The sequence below is a fragment of the Manacus candei genome, unplaced genomic scaffold (assembly GCF_025592945.1).
Source record: "Manacus candei isolate 608988 ecotype Guabito, Panama unplaced genomic scaffold, ASM2559294v1 h1tg000018l, whole genome shotgun sequence".
In the NCBI taxonomy this organism is placed as follows: Eukaryota; Metazoa; Chordata; class Aves; order Passeriformes; family Pipridae; genus Manacus; species Manacus candei.
In genome coordinates this window covers 9,192,633-9,210,745 of record NW_026138066.1, presented here as the reverse complement: position 1 = coordinate 9,210,745, position 18,113 = coordinate 9,192,633, and the positions used below count along the sequence as shown (strand labels likewise).

The window sequence follows — 18,113 nt, the reverse complement described above, 5'->3', positions numbered from 1 at the left end:
ACAGCTATAACATAGTATCCCCATCCCCACTCCAAATAAAAGACAGCCTTGTTGCTCAGCTGACTTTACAAAAGCACCACTAAGGCCAGTGTCTTGCAAGAGCCTGTAGGTCAGATGGCTGGGTTGAAGCACCAGGCTGGGAAACAGCAAGCCTGAAGGTAGAAGGTGCCACTTGCATGCACCCCCACCACTCTCACAGATGGGTTAATAAATGGGATCAAGAAGAACCAAACCCACCACCACCCAAACTGCAGATTCCCTGTGCTGGGGAAGGAAACAGCCAGCAGCAAATAGAAGCCAGAAAACAGAAGAGCCTGGAGGATGTTGAAAAGGCAGTCTGTAGATTTTGCCTCCTGAGAGCTGACATGCCAGGTTTTGCCATTAAAAGCATCTGGCATCTAGAATATACTGATTAAAATAGACAAAAATGTGAATTAGGCTTTGTAATGAATGACTTGATGGAAATGCAAGTATCCGAAAGTATTCATCATCTATTTTCTTCAACATAGGCACTATCTTCCTGAAGATTATATTAGTCAGGTGATATACTAACTTCAAAAAAAGGCAAACAAACCAAAACTTCCAGGCCACAGCAAAATCATGAAAATGTTGTAAATGTGTACAAATCATAGCTGAATTGTTCTGAATTGTATCTGACCCTGATCTGAAAACCAGTGCAATCTACATGATGAAAGAACATAAAGCAGGAGGGATCTCTGTGAAGGAAAACCAGCCAAATTCATGTCCCAGGCGTGGGAAACAACCCTGGAAATTCTGATGTGTGAATCAGATAACAATAAAGACTGTTATTTCCCCAGATTGGATAAATAACTTTCTAGACACAGCTGATAACTTGTTCTCACAGCTTTTTCATTACTTGCTTAGTGCTTTGCTGCTACTACAAACACCAGAAGTAGCAAGATATTGTTTTTTTAAATCATAAGACCTTTATTTAAGTCTTTCATTTTGTTTCTAAACTGGAGGAAAATACTGCCACCACTTTAATGGCTATCATATAACTAAGGGTTTTTTTGCAACACAAAGCCCAAAAAGAGGGGGTAAACAAACAATATCGATTTGCTGGCACAAAGCAGTTTTCTTGATGGACAGTTTTTCTCATCACTGTTTTTCACAGATTCATCTGTGTGAATCTTCATCTGCTGTAAATATTTGCCACACCTTTCCCCACATTCCTGAAACCTGAGTCACAATTCCAGCAGCACTAACATAGATCAGGATTAGTTCTAGGATAGTCCTCCCCATTTCACATTGACTATACCTCCCCCAGTGTTTAAACTCCAGGCAGGGACTTTCTCACTATCTTGCTTCCAGGAGAGTAATATCAATATATTGTTGCTGAGGCTGGGTTAACTGAATCATTGAGAAAGGAGGGAAATAGCAGGTTAAAAGGAGGGGAATAGCAGGTTAACTTTTAAATATGGGTATAACATTCATGCTTGTCTCTAGCTGTGTTTCTTTTTTAAAGATAATAATAATAATAATAAAAGAAAAATCTGAAGCGAGAGAGAGAGAAATTCCAAGTCACCAAAGAGAAGAAAAAGGTGACTGTCACCTGTAATAGTTTCCTCAGGAGGAGACCCAAAAGGAATCTTCTGGCATCTCACCTTGGGAAAATCATTACCTTTGCTCCATCCTAGCAGGTATCCAGCAAACATTAACAGAAGTGCTTTATTTAAATGAAAACAGTCTCTTCTGTTAATGTTTGCTGCATAAATTGTAACTTCAACTTTGAATTTAGCTTTTTCCCGGGTGATTCACAGGTTTCAATTATACTGATATTCCCCCCCATAACAAGTCCTTACTATTTATATGAATGGTTGTCAAGGAAACCAGAAATCCAGCAAAGCTGGTTAAGTTTTCTAGATTCAGAATTTCTGGTGCCTGAGTATTTTAGGAAATAATAATAGCTCACAATAAGAAACAACTGTAAGGAGATGGGAATTTATACATTTTTGCTAAAATTATTTTTCTATTTCTGCTGGCCTTTGCCGCTGTTGTTCTTACTCATCACAGAAGCACTGGTGACTTTAATAGAATTCTGCCTCATCTTTCACTTTAAGAAACAGATGGTATCTTCCACACATACATGCAACAAGTTTGGATACAAATACCAGTGAGCAAAAAGGTTGAGATAGAAATGGATGATTATCTGAACCTCTGGTTCCTCGATAATGTAGAGCAAATGCAGAAACCATGGAGCAAGCAACAACTGGAAAGGAAGATTAGATATTAAGAATGCAGAACAAACAAAACCTCCCAAATCAGCATCAGCATACAGCAAAGGAGAATAACTGCAAATTAATTCTCATCTCTGTAGCAAAGTCCATAACACAGTCTGACTGATGCTGAGTATTGTTTTTCTTCTTTTTTTTTTTCTTTCTTTCCAAGTCTCTCACTAATACACACATGCACAAAAAGGGCAGATAAGTGGGAAAAACGTGATTTAAGGATGCTTCTTCAAAACAACTTCCTTAATAACAAAATTAACTGAGGGTGCCAAGAGCTCATCCATGCTCCATGTTTGGAACCAACGTGCTTTATATGGATGAAACTGCAGACTGTCATATAAAGTAAAATTGATGGTTTGTTTTTATTTGTTTCTGCCATTTAGGTAACAAGACATTCAGCCAAACCTTTTTTTCAGAAAAGGAATAGCCAAAAGATAATTCACTTACTGGGAGCTTTGAGGATCATCTCCCTCCCCTTAGGTATTTGGCTGGCTTTCCTCCCACCTTGCTTAGCCCCATCAAACTCAAACAGCCAGTTCCCATTTGAGTCTTTTTCTTTACTCTCTGATTTGAGAAATTCTAAATTTTTTCCACTGTTTCTTGCTATCTCCAAAATGCTGAATGCCCTCTTTGTTTTTCTCTATTCATTTTTGCAAGACGAGACTGCAGAACACAAGAGTGTGGTCAGTCTCAGTTAGTGCTGTTTCTTGTTACTTTGGGGTCTTTGGCCTCAACTACACTGTTTCCAGTGCGGTGGTCAAGGGTGGAGGACCTACAAGAGTCAGACCATCCTAAGAGAGGGTCAGTGATAACCAGGCAGACACCAGCCTCCCAGTCCTACCTCTCTAGAAGAGGCAAAAGCTCAAGCCTTCCCTAGAAGATAAGATAAAACCGCCTTTTTTATTTTTCCTTCCTGTCAGTGAATGAGTGAAAACACACACACAGGCTGGTCTAGATAAAATGGCAGGAAGCCAGAGCTTTCTGCTAAAAGCTGACTGACAGGTAGATCCGGCCAGAATTTGCCCAGTGGTGAAAAGTAACTTGTGGCTGCCCTTCTCACTTCATCTGTTTGGAAAGATAAGAAAGATCAATTGCCCACTTTAATTGCTAGTGAACTCAATCAACAAGCTTTTTGTACTAATCCATCAGGGAAGATACAAATCCATGAAAATACTATCATTGTCAGCTTTTTAACTTTATTAACTATGCAAATACATGCACATTAGCTGCAGCCATTATATGTTCTAGCAAATTTCCATGCAGCTCTTGGGATCAAAGTCCAGAGGCATCCAATCTGTATTTTGCATGATGTCAGGATATTAAACAGGTGTCATCAAGACTCACTGTTCAGAATAAAAAGCAACACCATATCGTGCATAAACACATTATGCTGAACAGAAACAGCCTCAGCTCAGTGATGAAAATTTATCTGAAGTGGGATTTTTTTCCCTACTGGAAAATTTGTGCAAGAGTCGTTTTTTTAAGTATGATGAAAGAAGGCTGCAGAACAGTTATGGTGCCTGTTGCTAACTGAGTAAAGCCTGGCAGGAAACTGAAGGTCTAAAATATCAGTTATCATGTGCACAAAAATCCCCAACGAAACCCCAAAAATACTGACGGAATGACTTCTCACCTGTTTAAGACTGAAACATCTTGTCCTGTTTGTATCCATACAAAACCATATGCACTTCAATGCAACAGCCAGAGTTGCATAAGAAAGAACCATAGGATATCTCAATTTGGAATGACCCATAAGGATCATCGAGTCCAACTCTCTGCTCCATAGAGGACGATCTAAAACTAAACCATATGACTAAGAGGGTCATCTAGATGTTTCTTAAATTCTGTCAGGCTTGGTCTCATGGCCTGAGTTCAAGATCCTGGTGGTGTGACCCTGGGGAGCCACCAAGTTGGTTCCAGTGACCAACATCCCTCTCAGTGAAAAACCTTTTCCTGATGTCCTAGGATGATTTGTGGAAACTATGTGGGGAACGTAGCTTCCATTAGGTCTCTGACATAGTAACAGGAAGTCAAAACACAGCAAATATATATGAGAAAAAGGATTAATTCTTCTATTCCGAAGAAAATCCCTACCCACAATCCAGCACCTCACCAGTAAAATCAACCCTCTCCAGACCTAAGCTCTTACTCTTTCTGTCTTAAAAGTAAGAAAGAATGGTAAAACTTCAACAGCTGAAAATGCTGCACCAAAAAAGAGGCCATTAGTGGGTGGAACACACATCCAGCTAGTGGAATAAATGCTATATCCCATAAAGAACTATTAGTTCTCTTATTTTCAGAAAAAGCAAAGAATTTGCAGGAAAATAAATCATCCTCCATCCTGCAGGGTTGGAGGCCAGGTGAATGGAATTTCTTATATCGCAATTATTTCTTCAAGAGAACAAAAATTACGCGAAGCAGTGTTCTTTTCTCCAATGGTAAGTATTACAATAGATCAAAACTCCTGGGGACTAAAAAGCTCCAGGAACACATCTGGAATAAAAAGGATAATAAAGGATAAAATGTATTACAATTACGAACAAGCAAAACTAACAATAACCTAGTATAAGAAGCAGTGAATGTGACTGGTGGGGGGGAAGTGTTCTTTTTCTTTGTTATTAGAAAGAGCTAAGATGTCTCTCAAACAATGCAGCACTAACTAGAGAAACAATCAGAAGAAAATAAAGACATTATTTGGAAAGCTGGGCTCCTTCAAAGCAAGAAATACTGAACTTTAAGATCATGACATGTCTCTAGCTTATTGCCTAGGTTCTAGTTAAATATTGTCAAATACTTCAGAAAACAGTTAATTTGCATGAGCAGTGTTTAGAGGAAGTGTCCATGTAGCAGGTGTGTATCTCTTACACTTCTTGAAACATCTGATGTAAGGGCTAAGACCATCAGTGTCACCATAATTCCAGGTGAATACAGATCCTAAATGCCTGATTAAAACAATACAGATGGAGCTATTTTATAGGCTTTCATCTGTATCAGCTAAAAACTGTGGAATCCACTCAGCTGTGAAAGCAGTCAAACCTGAAATAATGGAGGAGTATTTGGAAAAACTATCAGTGATCAAAACACTACTCAGTTTTCATCTTTGTTTCTGAAAGGGTGAGACCTAGACACCATCAACTTAAACTCAAAGAATGAAACTTCTGCAGGATTAAGTCAGTTTGATCTGCAAAGTGATATCTCCACTGAGAGAAAGGAAATTTCCCAATTTAGAAATTTAAATGTTCTCACATCAAGTTGACTCAAGAGGTACCACCAATGGTATCTCATTAAGAATGTTAGCAAGTACTCAAAGTCTGAATCAGCCTGAACACCCTTACCCAGACTGAGATGATTTATGAAGACCTATCAGAAGACTGACTTCAATGTGCTCTTGTGCTATGTCAGGTACACAGCATGGCTTGTCATTTCCATCCAGTGCTAAGAAAAAGGGTCATACAAAAAGGTGTGCCTAGATAAGATGAACATCATTTTTCACCACAAGAATGACTATGTCAGCCCTAGTTCTTCAGAATACTTTGTGCCTACACTGCCTGTTGAACCACTCCATGGGAAGTAGCTCACATCTGAACTTCCGTGCAACACTTCCCTGAATCTCACTTGTTTCTCAGAAACAAGACAACACCAAGTACTTTATGAATTCTAATATTTTCAGCTCCCTGGTGGTGAATCAAGAATATTCTTGGAGTCCTTTTAGCCTGCTATCTTTTTTCAGCTTATCAGTCAGACATAGAAATACATATAGGTCAGTTCTTCGTAAATCTAAAAGCAAGAATCACTAAATGTTCTGGGAAGATTCTCACATCAATACTGAACCTGACTAGGAATGCCCTGAACAGTCACTGCTATTCTTCTATCAGTAATCAAATGCCCTTTGACAGGGAGGTGTCCTTGTGAGCAAGTGAAAAGCCATTAAGATCTAAGACCATCTAAGATCTAGTCATTATATATCTTCCCAGCTTTTTATCTCTAGTACCAAGAAAAAAAATTGTGGTGGAGCACAGGATGACCATAAACTCTCTCCAGCAAGTACAAGGGATAAACAACCCACACCCCTCATGTAGATCAAAGTGTTAAAACAATTTTTGCATGTCCAAGGTTAGGACAGCAAAATGTTTTTATTTCTCATGGATGGATGATAACGTTCTAAGAAAATAGGGATATTCATGTAATGGGGATGCATAGGACAAATAATAGTTGCAGGAGTTGGTTCGAGACACTGTGCCTTTTTTTCTTTTTTTTCCAGGGCACCTTTTTTAATTTTTGTCAAACTGAATAATTTTTGCAAAATCTCATGTGCAGTTATTCATCTTTTTCTCATTCTCTGCTAAAATTGCCTTCCCTGGAGGTGCAGCACATGTTGCTGCAATGAGCAATGTTTAAGAAGCTGAATGCCAAACAGAAATCCTTGTTATTGAAATGTCACAGTCAGCTACTATGATACGAATGTGGGTGATGTAAGTGGAAGGGAGTTGGCTCCTTATTTGTCACTTCACATATGTTACAAAGAGCAGCTACACTGGCTTCCTGGTGGAGGTAATACAGAACAACTGTACTGTGCTTCCCCAGAAGCGAGAAAAAGGTGGAGCTACGGAGAAGCCTACAACAATTAGAAATAAGTTATAAAACTAACCAAGAACTTCAATGTTTTTTTCAAAGCACCAGCAACAGCAGGAAAATATAAGAGGTTTACAAAGGTAGGCATGAGGCTTTCTTTTGGAATAGCAGAAGCACTGCACAACACAGTAGGCAGACTGGGACCCTCGAAAGAGGCCCAGAAGTACTGCGCCTTCTTGCATCACATCGGGCTTCAGCCCAGTATACCAAACTCTTACAGTTCCAAATTTCAAATTAACTGATAACATTTGTAAATCCAAAGAGAAATGACGTAAAAATCTGCAAAAAGCTACTCCACACTTGGTATCTTGCCTCCTTCCACAAAGTTAGAGGTGATGCTGCTCATGAAAGCTAGATGTCACTAAGCAGATGACAACTGCTGGAAGTCAGAAATGGCACTATGACCAATTTCTGACCAGCCCCACCGGTTTCCACAGCATTCTTTCATGACTACCTGTTTAGAATAGGCAGAATTCTAAGAAACAGTTTGATTTTATGTAAAATTGCTTTCTTCATATTCTAGGTCTGAATAATATCAGAAAACACATTTAAATAATAGTCTGTTAATGTTGCATGGCTTTTTTCTTTTTTGTGCAGAAGAGGGACTGGGAGGGTAGAGGAAGTTTGGCTTAGGCTACTCACTCTGCACGGATAGATTCTGACCAGTTCACAAAGGTTCCACTGTGCTGGGGACTTTGAATTGCTATCTGTTTCTTGGTAGATACTCATTTCCTTCCAAACAGTCTAAAGGAAAATATCTTGGCTTACAAAACCTGGTCTGTTAATGTCCAGTTGTGTATTTAAAACTATGGATAAAAGACCCTGTTCTTAACATGGTATCATTGTGTCACAACCACAAGCATATTTTATCACCTGAAACTTCATGTCTCTGGTATTCAGTATGTTCATTAGCAAATACACAAAGTCTCAATTATAATGTGGAAATTCAAATCTAAAACTAAGCCATGTAAGTTATAAAAATCTGTACAATGTTTTGACTTTGGTTTTCAAAATATTAAATTTGCATATTAAAAAAAAATTAAAGAGAAAGGGAAAAGGCAGGAAGAAACAGCAATGTATGCCTATTATTTCACTGATGTGCACTAGGCCAGTGTACAGAAAGACCAATGAAATACAGGAGCATTCCAAGCCCACTGAAACTTGTAACAGTATTTGATCAACACCTCAGTGCTGTAGAAACACTTTAATTGAATACTTACCACTGTGTAAATGAATGTAAACATTAACAGATGCTGTGTTTCTCATTCTGTATTGCATTAATAGCAATTAGATCTTGCATATGAAGTGGAAAAGAAAGGAAGGAAAGTAATGTACTTCTGCTTTATAACTTTGTATGTTTGCCTCTGAGGCATACAGTGAACTACTTAACAGATAAATAAACATGCACTGCCCTTAAGCAATATATAATCTGCATGCAGTGCAACACAAATACAGTCCAACTGTTAAAACCTGTGATAGTTAGGGGTTAGTCACCATTATCCTGAAATAAATTGTTATGGATGGCTACTTCTGCAATATCCAGTGCAACTACTTGACCAGGAAGATGATGGAATGCAGGAGAATGCTGGTCAGTTTTGTTGTTCAAGGCTTTATCAACACTGCTACTGTTGTCACCCTATGCAGCTGGTGTGAAAAACAACAAGCTAATAATCTGTTTATCAAATACACTCTCACATCTTCCCAATTGCCAGTGAGGTCCCTCTCTCCCATGTTCAGCAGGTGGTATCTGCCATTCTGTTGGAAGTATTTGCTTGACCATGGTTCCAAAATTGGTATATGGCAATGTACAATACATACAGCCCTATCTATGCTATCATTCATTGGAAAAGCTTCTACTGGTAGCCAAAGATTTCATGGCATTTGAGATGCGTTTAGTGTAATTTGCTGCAAAGGCATTTACACATAGAGAATATTATAAAACAGCTAACAGGATACTGACTTAGAATAATTCTTGTATTGGCAAGACAATGTGCTAGAAAGGACACTTGGTTGCTGTCTGGATGGTAAAGAGAATCTCTGTAGTAAGGGTCCTCGCAGGGTCATCTTAGTTGGATTGAGTGAGACTCCCTAAAACATGTTTCTAAGTTTTGTAATCCAGCTGGCATGGGGTCCTACGTGACCACTGCAAGACATGCATAATGCATTGATATAGATAACCTTAAACTATATACAAAACATTTCCTATCTTAAGCATGTACAAAAGATTGTCCTACATGATCATTTCTACACATGCAGGAACTGCTTCTATTGATTGTCTTACCCTTATACAATTGATTAACTTGCTGCAGGAACTGTCTGTGAATATCTGGGACAACCAGAATCTTCACCCAGGATGTTAATCGACATGCTTAAGCATACAAATCGGTCTAGGCACAGCAGGGTCTGCCTGGGAAATCTCAAGAACTGTCTGAAATTCCCACTGGGATAGCTCTTGTAACAAGCTGTCAAATACTTCTTGTGCAGATGGCCAGCAGTCCAATCAATCACCTAGTTTCAACTTGGTCTGCTGTCTCAAACCAGCCCTTTATCTCACCTATGCAGACGACAAGCCTGGGAGTTCCTGGACCACTCTGGGAATTTAAGCACATTGGGAGTGCACACAAGCACAGCTCTGAGACTCAGCTACACTATGATTATAAACAAAGAATTAAACTTTATTTTTCTGCTTAGATCTCACAGCCCTTGCCCATCTATCTATCCAAATGATGTCAACGACTGACCTAGTGAACTGCCTTAACAGTTCAGATGGAAGTGGCTAAGAAATGACTCATAATTAAATAAAGGTCTAAAGTTATGTGATCTTTATGCTATGCATTGTCCCAGCTTGGTTTTGCTCTCTGGATCAGACCACTGTTTTTGACTGACTGTGCAGACTACAACATTTCTGATATGAAATCACCTAATGTAGCACTGGTAGTCAGATTTGTGGACTTCTGTATCCAGGAACAGCAAAAGCTGGAATATTGTCCACATATGCAGCAAAGTATGGAGCTTTACACACATTTCATTTTAAGGTCAAGTGCTCATCTACTACAAAAACCCATTCACCATCCCCTCAAGTTCATAAATCAACAAATGCAGCACATTTGTGGGCTAAACTATTTAAAGGAGATGGCTTTTCTGCTTTATCAGTGATGAAGAGACTATGTTTATCTGGGCCATCAAGATTTACTCACAGCAACTGCCCATTCTCCCTTCTGCTTTCTTCAGCCCAAGTCATGTTGTCATCAGTCTGTCAGGCAACATCTGGGAAAGCAAACCTTCCTCATCTGTATTCCACCCATCACACATACAGTACTGCTTTATCAGCTGTTCCTTCTGCTCTGGTACAACGCGGATCACAATGTGTTTAATGCTTATACCTCCTTGTGAGTGAACTGACATGAGATTTCATGTTAAACAATGAAGTGCAGAAGCCAGTTCTCATGCTGCACATCTTCAATAGTTTGTTTTAGAGTTTCTTCATGTAAGACTGAACTGAAAAAATCACAATATCCTGCAGCCTGATATGTGCAAGTCACAGCTGTAATGTGTCTTCTAGATAAATGTTTCACAGGTATGTTTTTCTCTTTCAATGTTCAAAGAAGACAATTTTTGGTTTCCAGTTATTTTTTGGGATGCATTGCTGTAATAGATACATCTACTGCATTAGGATCCAAGCTGAATAACATGACTAAAGTGATCACCATAAAGTGAATCTACATTGCCAAGTAACCGTCTAGTTTGTAGTCACAGCCGCATGTGACCACATAAATTTGGAAGAGTTATTTAACTACACAAACCCACTACAGTGGGCCATACTGAGTAGAACAAGAATGAAGTCTGTAGCTATGGAATAGCTCAATTACTGGCACCATTATCAGCTGCCCATACTTCAAGGATGCTTATTACTGACTACTAAGTGCATGTTGCAAGATTAGTTAATGGGAGAGAGTTCACAATCTGAACAGCTTGCAAGTTGAGGGAGAGCTTTTAAGCACCAACCTATCTCCCTTGTGGTTATTGGCAAGGAGACCGGCCAAGTTATGTTGGGGGAGGTTAACGATCATCTTAGTAGAACTGGCTGCTAAAAACCTCAGACTAATTGGTTTAAAGAAATATATCCAGCAAGCTCCCATCTCAGTTGCGTCTGACCCTTCTGCTGGAAATGTTATCTTGGCTGAGCTCCAAAGTCAAGTCTCTCCCCCTTCTACCCCCATCCCTTATCACGTGCCTCAAACAAAGATACACCTTTCCTCGGCCATTCTTTTCTGTGCTCCATCCCTCTTCCAAGCAGGCTGCTGTTAGTTCAGCAGCACCTGCTTTTAGGGAGAGAATGAACATAGGCTCTTCCTGGTGCAACATGAACGTGAACAGCTGTGTCACCTTGCAAAAGGAAAAAAAACTCTTCTCTAAATTTTAAAAGGAACATCTGACATGCTTAATTCACAGCAGCAAAGTAGATATCTTGGTTTGTTAGCCCTATAAATTATGATATAATCAGAGGTACCTTGTCTTCTCTTTCTTGCAGTGAAGCCTCCAGTTTTCCTCTATAACTTGAGAGAAAACAACAGCCACAGCTGAGCCCAATTTTCTACACCTCCTTTCAGGACACTGGTTGCTCTAACTCTAAGCTAAACAGTATGCATTTTTAAGAACTGCAGGATATTTTAAGAAACATTGCCAAACATTTTAGTCTCCAAATTCTGCCTTTTAAAAAACTAATACACTAGTGGAAACTGTAGCCCCAATTCTAAATAGCTACTTGAAAACAAAAAAGCATCCATACTATTTATGGAGGATCTAATATTAGGTGCTCCCTTCCACTGTTTGAGTGGAAACAGGAGTAGAAGCAGGATTTTTCCCAGGACTTAAGGGCTTAAGGTAACATGCCAGCTCCTGGTGCATTAGAAGGAAGAGGCTGGAAGCTCATACATATCCAATGAGAAAAAAACAAACATGAAATAAAATGTTTTTTGTAGCAACTAAAATGTGTTCCAAAACAATTGAACATTGGTGAACAAAAGCTAAGGAGAAAATTCTCATGCTATTTTTCAGTCTAAATCCTTTTAAATGTCAGGAAATGGCATTGATTACATGTTTTAAAAAGAACTATGGAGGCTCATTTAAAGTGAAACATAATATATACTGTACCAGTGGATTCAGAGATGACTTCAGAGAAAGACAGACTTCCTAGTAAACATTCTAGCCTCAGCTCTGTGTTTTCTTAACACCAGCCAGCATAATATAGCTCCCAAGAGTACAGGTGAAATACATGAACCCAAACCAATCATTAAATCCTCTCTAGAGGCTATGTAGGAAACAAATGAGATGAGCTCCTACAGCTGTCTGTAAACAGCTCCTCTGTCTTCTTTGCTAAAACTTGCAGAATGATCTGGATATGAGCCAGCATCATACCTGGCTTTTTAAAACTCCATTTATATTTACAGCTCTTTGCTCTCCTTTGGCAGTGTCTATCACATTCACCTATGCTGAGCACTACATATTGTGTTTCTTGGCTACTTAAATAAGGGAAATTGCTTGGTATGCAGTATGAGCCCTGAACAAGAGTGGCAAACCTGGAAAGATGTATATATGCATCAGTACTTCCATCCAGTGTGAAAGCTGTCCTCAACCTAAATCCTATGGGTTACATGCAAAACAGCCAAGTGTTAATTTAGGTCACCGATTGTATAAAAATTAAGGTTGTGTGAAGACAGAGGGACAAAACAAGAGTTTGCTCTTTAGGCTCCTATTTGCACAGAGCTTTGCCCGTAAATCAGCAAGTTGGGGATAACTGAAGTAAGCTCTCTTGGTTATTATTTACTGAACTAGATTGGACGGTACCCAAATGACAAGAAGGAAAACACTGAGAGGTCTGTCTTCCCCAGCTGAGAGGCTAATTAAAAGCCCTACAATTTGCAGAAAAGCACATGTAACACAGACATGTACAAGATTTATAAGAACAAACCTCCCCCTTGCTATGAAGCTATAAAGAACAGAAGGGAGATCTCTGGCTAATTAGGTTAATATCAGCTTATGGCTTCATGTAGAAGAACCACAAAAAATGAAACCAGTTAGAAACAAAGTATTTTTCTCAAGGATCATTTTTTCCCTTTTCCATCTCTTCTGAAACCTTTTTGTATTTAAGATTCTACAATATGGAGCTTACCCCTTAATTAGTACAGCAATTTGCTAAATCTTGTTTTTTTCCTTGTTTCAGGGTGCTGTTCAGAACAGTCTGATAAATCATACTTATTGCCACCAACTCCAAATGCTAAAATCTGAATACTTCATTCTACCTCCACAGCTCAAAAACATGCAGCTCAAAATCAGTGCTGTGCCTTCATGTTCTAATTTAAACTTTGTAACTATGAAAAGATAATTACTTTATGTTTTGAGTAAGTGACTTTTTCCCCTTCTTGGAACTCTTTTCATATTTGTTCCTTTTGAAAGGGCATCCAGATAAAAAAAGGTAGCTGTTTTGAACTATAGTATTGATACCTTGTATACGAGTGTACACACGAGTATATGTACTTATGGTGTTACAGATCCATGCTTAAGGAATGCAAGGCAGTTGAGTGTTTTCAATAAAGACTTGGGCTTATTGAATAAGATACTTACGATTCCACCATTGCTACTAGCAAAAAGTCTCCTTAGCAAAACAGAATGTGATTAGATGGACAGCCAGAATCCTCTTAACAGCAGGTAAAATTCTAAGCTGCTAAACAACATATTCCATTAGCAGAGAAACTGCCTTGATTTTAGCCATTTAGCATCTTTTAGTTAAGTGTAACTGAAGTTCCAGTCATGTGAGTTGGAATTAGTCTCAGTCAGGAAGAATGTTTTAGCCAACTGCTCCCCTGCAAGTCACCAGGCAAAAGAGACTAATAAAAAAGGGATGTCATGAAATCAGAAGTATATGATTAACACCTGTGTATGGCTGTCTTTACCTTGAGCTCATCTGCATCATAGAAGTCTATGCGCACAGCAGGGACCATCCATGTCTGGAACAGAGTTGCCAGGATCTGTTTGGCAATTGCATCTGCGATGAGGTGAAAGTGGAGTGGGTTTCGCCTAGTATGAGAAGGGAGAGAAAACCATTAGTTCAAGGATTCCTGATTCCTGTTGTTAAAGGACAACATCAGAACGTACAAAACTTTATCTATGTCTAAGATGTCAAGTTTAAAGTGTACAGCATGTTCAGTGGAGTCCTGCTCTGTGGCCAAAATGCTGAGCCACAATTGAACACGTATGACAAGAACAGAAATACTCATTCAGTTTCTGGGTGGTTGTAAACAAATAGAGATCCTTTGACTTCAGTGGAATGCAACGATTTATAACAGCTAAGGATCTTGTTCCTTCTACTGGCTCCTTAAAAGAAGGCTAAATTAATCTCCCTTTGGGGACTTGAGCTATGAATGTGCTGGCTTTCAGTTTCTAGGTCAATCTGGCAACTTATCTTTGTGGTAAGAAGTCTGTGGAGAAGTGGAGGTACAAGGGAAGGTTAAAAAATAATTATTTGAATTAGGTGATATTCCGGGACCATTAAGTTTACACAGTTCTTTTCTACAAAGCAAACTTGGGGAATCAACAGCTGTCCTACAGAAACCCAAAGCTAGATGTTTCAAGTGAGTGCCTTCTAGCTATTCACTAGCATAGTGAATAGAAAGGAGATTGCACATCTTCCCACATCCTTTTCCTAAGAGGGAGGGATAGTTAAAGGCAGGAAGGAAGAAAACATTTTACTTCAAAACACCAGAATTGGGTTCACCTTGGTAGTTACAGGACTTGGGCTAATTGAAAAGCTTCAAAACAAGATGAATGAAGCCAGTATCAGCAAGACTGGCACCCTGGCACCATTTGCAGACTGTATGGATTTTTCTATAGTAATGTGAACTTGAACATTGCAAATACCTTGTTTAAACCCCCTAACCTCACTCCCTCTTTGAGGGACCGTAAACAGTAAAATTTGATCTTAACTTCTGTGGTAGGAGTACAAAAACCTGTCAGTGGAAGTTAGTCATGAATTTGTAGTCTTCTGTGTTTATCCCTAGCTTAGCAACTTTTCCTGTTAGCAGAGGACAGAGTTTGCAAAAGCCACTAAGAAGACAGATGGTTTGTTTAGGTTTAAGCATTGGCTCAATCTTTCTTTGACCTCTAGGCTGGAATAGTGGTCTCTCATTTCTATGAAATTTATAAAGCTAAATGGGTGTACTTCTTAATTGATATTTTTCATCTAAAAAGATGTTTCAGATGTTGATTAAAGTGAAAGATGACTGTGCTACTATATTCTTCAGTGTGAACAAGAAGTCAGGAAATCTATGTTAGTTCAGGCCAATATACTTCCATTACACTTTTGGGCTTAACCCAAAAGATGCAGATTATTTTTTCGCCATTTCCTACACTAATGAATAATATGTGCCTTCCTTTTTAATGTTTCTCTTCTTTCTTTGATTAGTAATACTGCTTCCCACTGAACAAAGTCCACGAGAAAATGTAAACATATATATAATGGTTCATAGAATCATAACAGACCTCTCAGCAGAAACAGGAGATTGTTGTGAGAAGCAATGTATGGTTGGATTTTGCAGTGTTAGAAATGCTGCACCTAAGATCCAACCCAACACACAGGGTTGTCAGTGAAGCTGCTGTATTGGCTTCAAGGACACTGTGGATCACATTATGAGCTTACAGGAAAAGCAGAAAAGGGGTGGGTAGAAGGCTTATATATGAGCTAATCATGATGGCGGAATAAACCCACAGCTGATCTGCATTTAACAATATCCAAAACAATAAGTCACAACATGCTCTCCAAAAAGGCAAAGGTCTTTCAATCTCCAACTTGCCCTGGAGGGAGGAGGGGAGAGGGAAAGGCGTAAGCTGCCAGCTGCAGTGTCCCATTACCAAGCTAAAGGAATCACAGCAATTACATCTGCTTCTCTAGCCCAGCAGGAGAGCAGAAGAGGACATCCTGGCTCATGCAGATTCCGCAGTAACCAGGCACCTTGCCAAGAAAAAAAATCGGGAAATAGCAGTGATCAGGAAATACATCTCATTAGCAGAGACAAGGCCAAGAGAAACAAAGTACAACACCAGCGGCCTTGCATACAGGCAAAGCAGTATCTCAAGACAAATAGATGCTGAATGTCAACATACATATCCCACATAGGTCCCTCTGCTTAGCAAGGGCTGAGTCTGGATTCTGGTAAGACTATTTCCCAGCTGGTGTTCTTCAGTAACTTCTTTTCTTTTTTTTTTCCCCAGGGTTATTTATCCATATATTGCAAAGTAGAATAAGAAGAGTAAAAAATCAGTTCAAACCAAGATAGCTCTGTTTTCCTCCAAACCCTCATTTAGTTAAATGGAATTGATATAAAATATCAAGATGAAACACGCTAGTTGAAAAGAAAAAATCTGACTCAAAGACACTCAGATGTTCAGTAGCAGTTTATACTTATCTGAATGACCCAGAGTGTATGAAACTTAAATGGGAACAAGTGGGTGACATTTTCTTTAGTTCGTCTCCTACTGGGAAAAAGAAAAAAGGAGTAGCTGAACTCCCACACAGAAATCTCTTTCAAGTTGTTAGCCTCGTGGTAAAGATTCAGCTGCAAGGAAAGTGTATGTCAGAGGCAAGGCAGAAGATTATCACTTACAAAAATATATCCCCAAAACAGTATAGTGACCTGATGACATCTACAACTAAATGTGCATCAGCCACAGAAAATTTTACTCCAGATGATCTTTTAGTTCTGTGAAATGTGAGGTTTAGCATGGTGTTAGAAGCCAACAGAGCACAGACTCAAAGCTGGAAGACCTTCTGAAGATAACAGTACTAGCATACACACAGATGACATCTTTTACCTCTTCTGGTGTCTGCAATATGCAAAGCCTAAAAGATATGGATTGCTTCAAAGGATTTATGAAACAAGTTTAAAAGCTTAAAGATTAACCAACGTTGTAAAAGATACAGAAGATTCTGTAAGATGAAAAATCTTTCTCAAGAGATATGTGAAAGGGATGCCATAGTTATTTGCCAACATGATTGAATCACTGGCTCTAAGAATCATGGGCAACGATCAGGATATTGTGAGGGATTCCACTGAAAGCTGTACTTCATCAGACTTGCACATTTTGCTGTACCATTTGGTATCAGTGAAAGCTATTCCTTTCTTCAGACTGGTCTTCTTCCAGGACAGAGACATTTTGGGATATGAGCTTTACAAAACTGAAATGAAACTGTATTGCCCCTATGATCAGTTACGGGATAGGCATGCAGACAGCTATCCTTCACAGGCATTCACCAGCTACAGTTAAAAAAGATTGGGTATGGCAGGGGGAGATACTCGAGTCTTCTGAGATAGGCTTGAGAGTACCTCACCTGTATAACACGAAAGGGTGACATGGCCTTTGAAGTTCAGTGAGCAGCTGAAGACACAGAAGTTTGCTACTGGAAATTGAGTGGCATGCAACTGAAAAAATATGATGCTGTGGTTAAAGAAAAACTCAACTCCCTTCTGCTGGGAAGGCAGATCAAGTTATGAAAAGGATTTTAATTCTGTGGTTTCCTGCAAAAGCAGTGACAAATCTATGGTTAATGAGATGGCCCAACAGGTTCTTTCCAATACCCTGTGCCTAAAGACTCCAGTGCAACCCACTTGTTGAGTTGAAGGGAACCTGGAATCAAGTCTTGGGAGAAAGTGATGACCAGCATAAACCTCTTCTCTCACTCCAAATGGAAGGTGGTCTTTCTTCAAGTTCTCCAACTAACTCAAAGCACACGTGTTTGGTTTGCTTATTTTTAACATATATACATCACTTTCCACTGGGCACACCAAGAGAGCTAAAACAGCACACATGGTAGAGGCTAGTTATATCTTGCACAGCTAGAAATCACTATACTGTAAATGGTGACAATACATGCAACTACAGAGTAATATGGGTCAATATATATGGCAATTGTGATAAACTTCTCCTACAAAACTAATAGGTTTTTGAAAATTTCCAGTATTCATGTGAATTAGCATGTTTGGAAATCAAGGTTTCTAGTGTTCTGGGTGTCACAACAGGCGGCTCTTGAACTCTGAGCCCCAGGTCTTCCACTTTTCTCACTACAGAAACAGGTATTGAAATGGCCATGGAATTTCTCATAAGGTCCATAAATACTTAATCTCATTTACCTCAAAGATTTTGAACATATGAATTTTTACCAACTACAACTTTTCACAG

General features: G+C 39.1%; 1 protein-coding gene across 7 annotated transcripts in view; it reads right to left on the bottom strand.

Annotated features, from left to right (window-relative positions):
- The window catches only part of LARGE1 (LARGE xylosyl- and glucuronyltransferase 1), a 286,575-nt gene that overhangs the window by 119,648 nt on the left and 148,814 nt on the right, over positions 1–18,113 (bottom strand). For all 7 annotated transcript variants that reach the window (XR_007904077.1, XR_007904078.1, XM_051784574.1 and 4 more), the window contains one exon: positions 13,835–13,958. Coding sequence is in view for 5 of the 7 variants with exons in the window: in XM_051784574.1 (XP_051640534.1) it covers positions 13,835–13,958 (124 nt within the window). In the remaining 2 variants the exon portion in view is untranslated. The remainder of the gene's footprint in view (positions 1–13,834; positions 13,959–18,113) is intronic.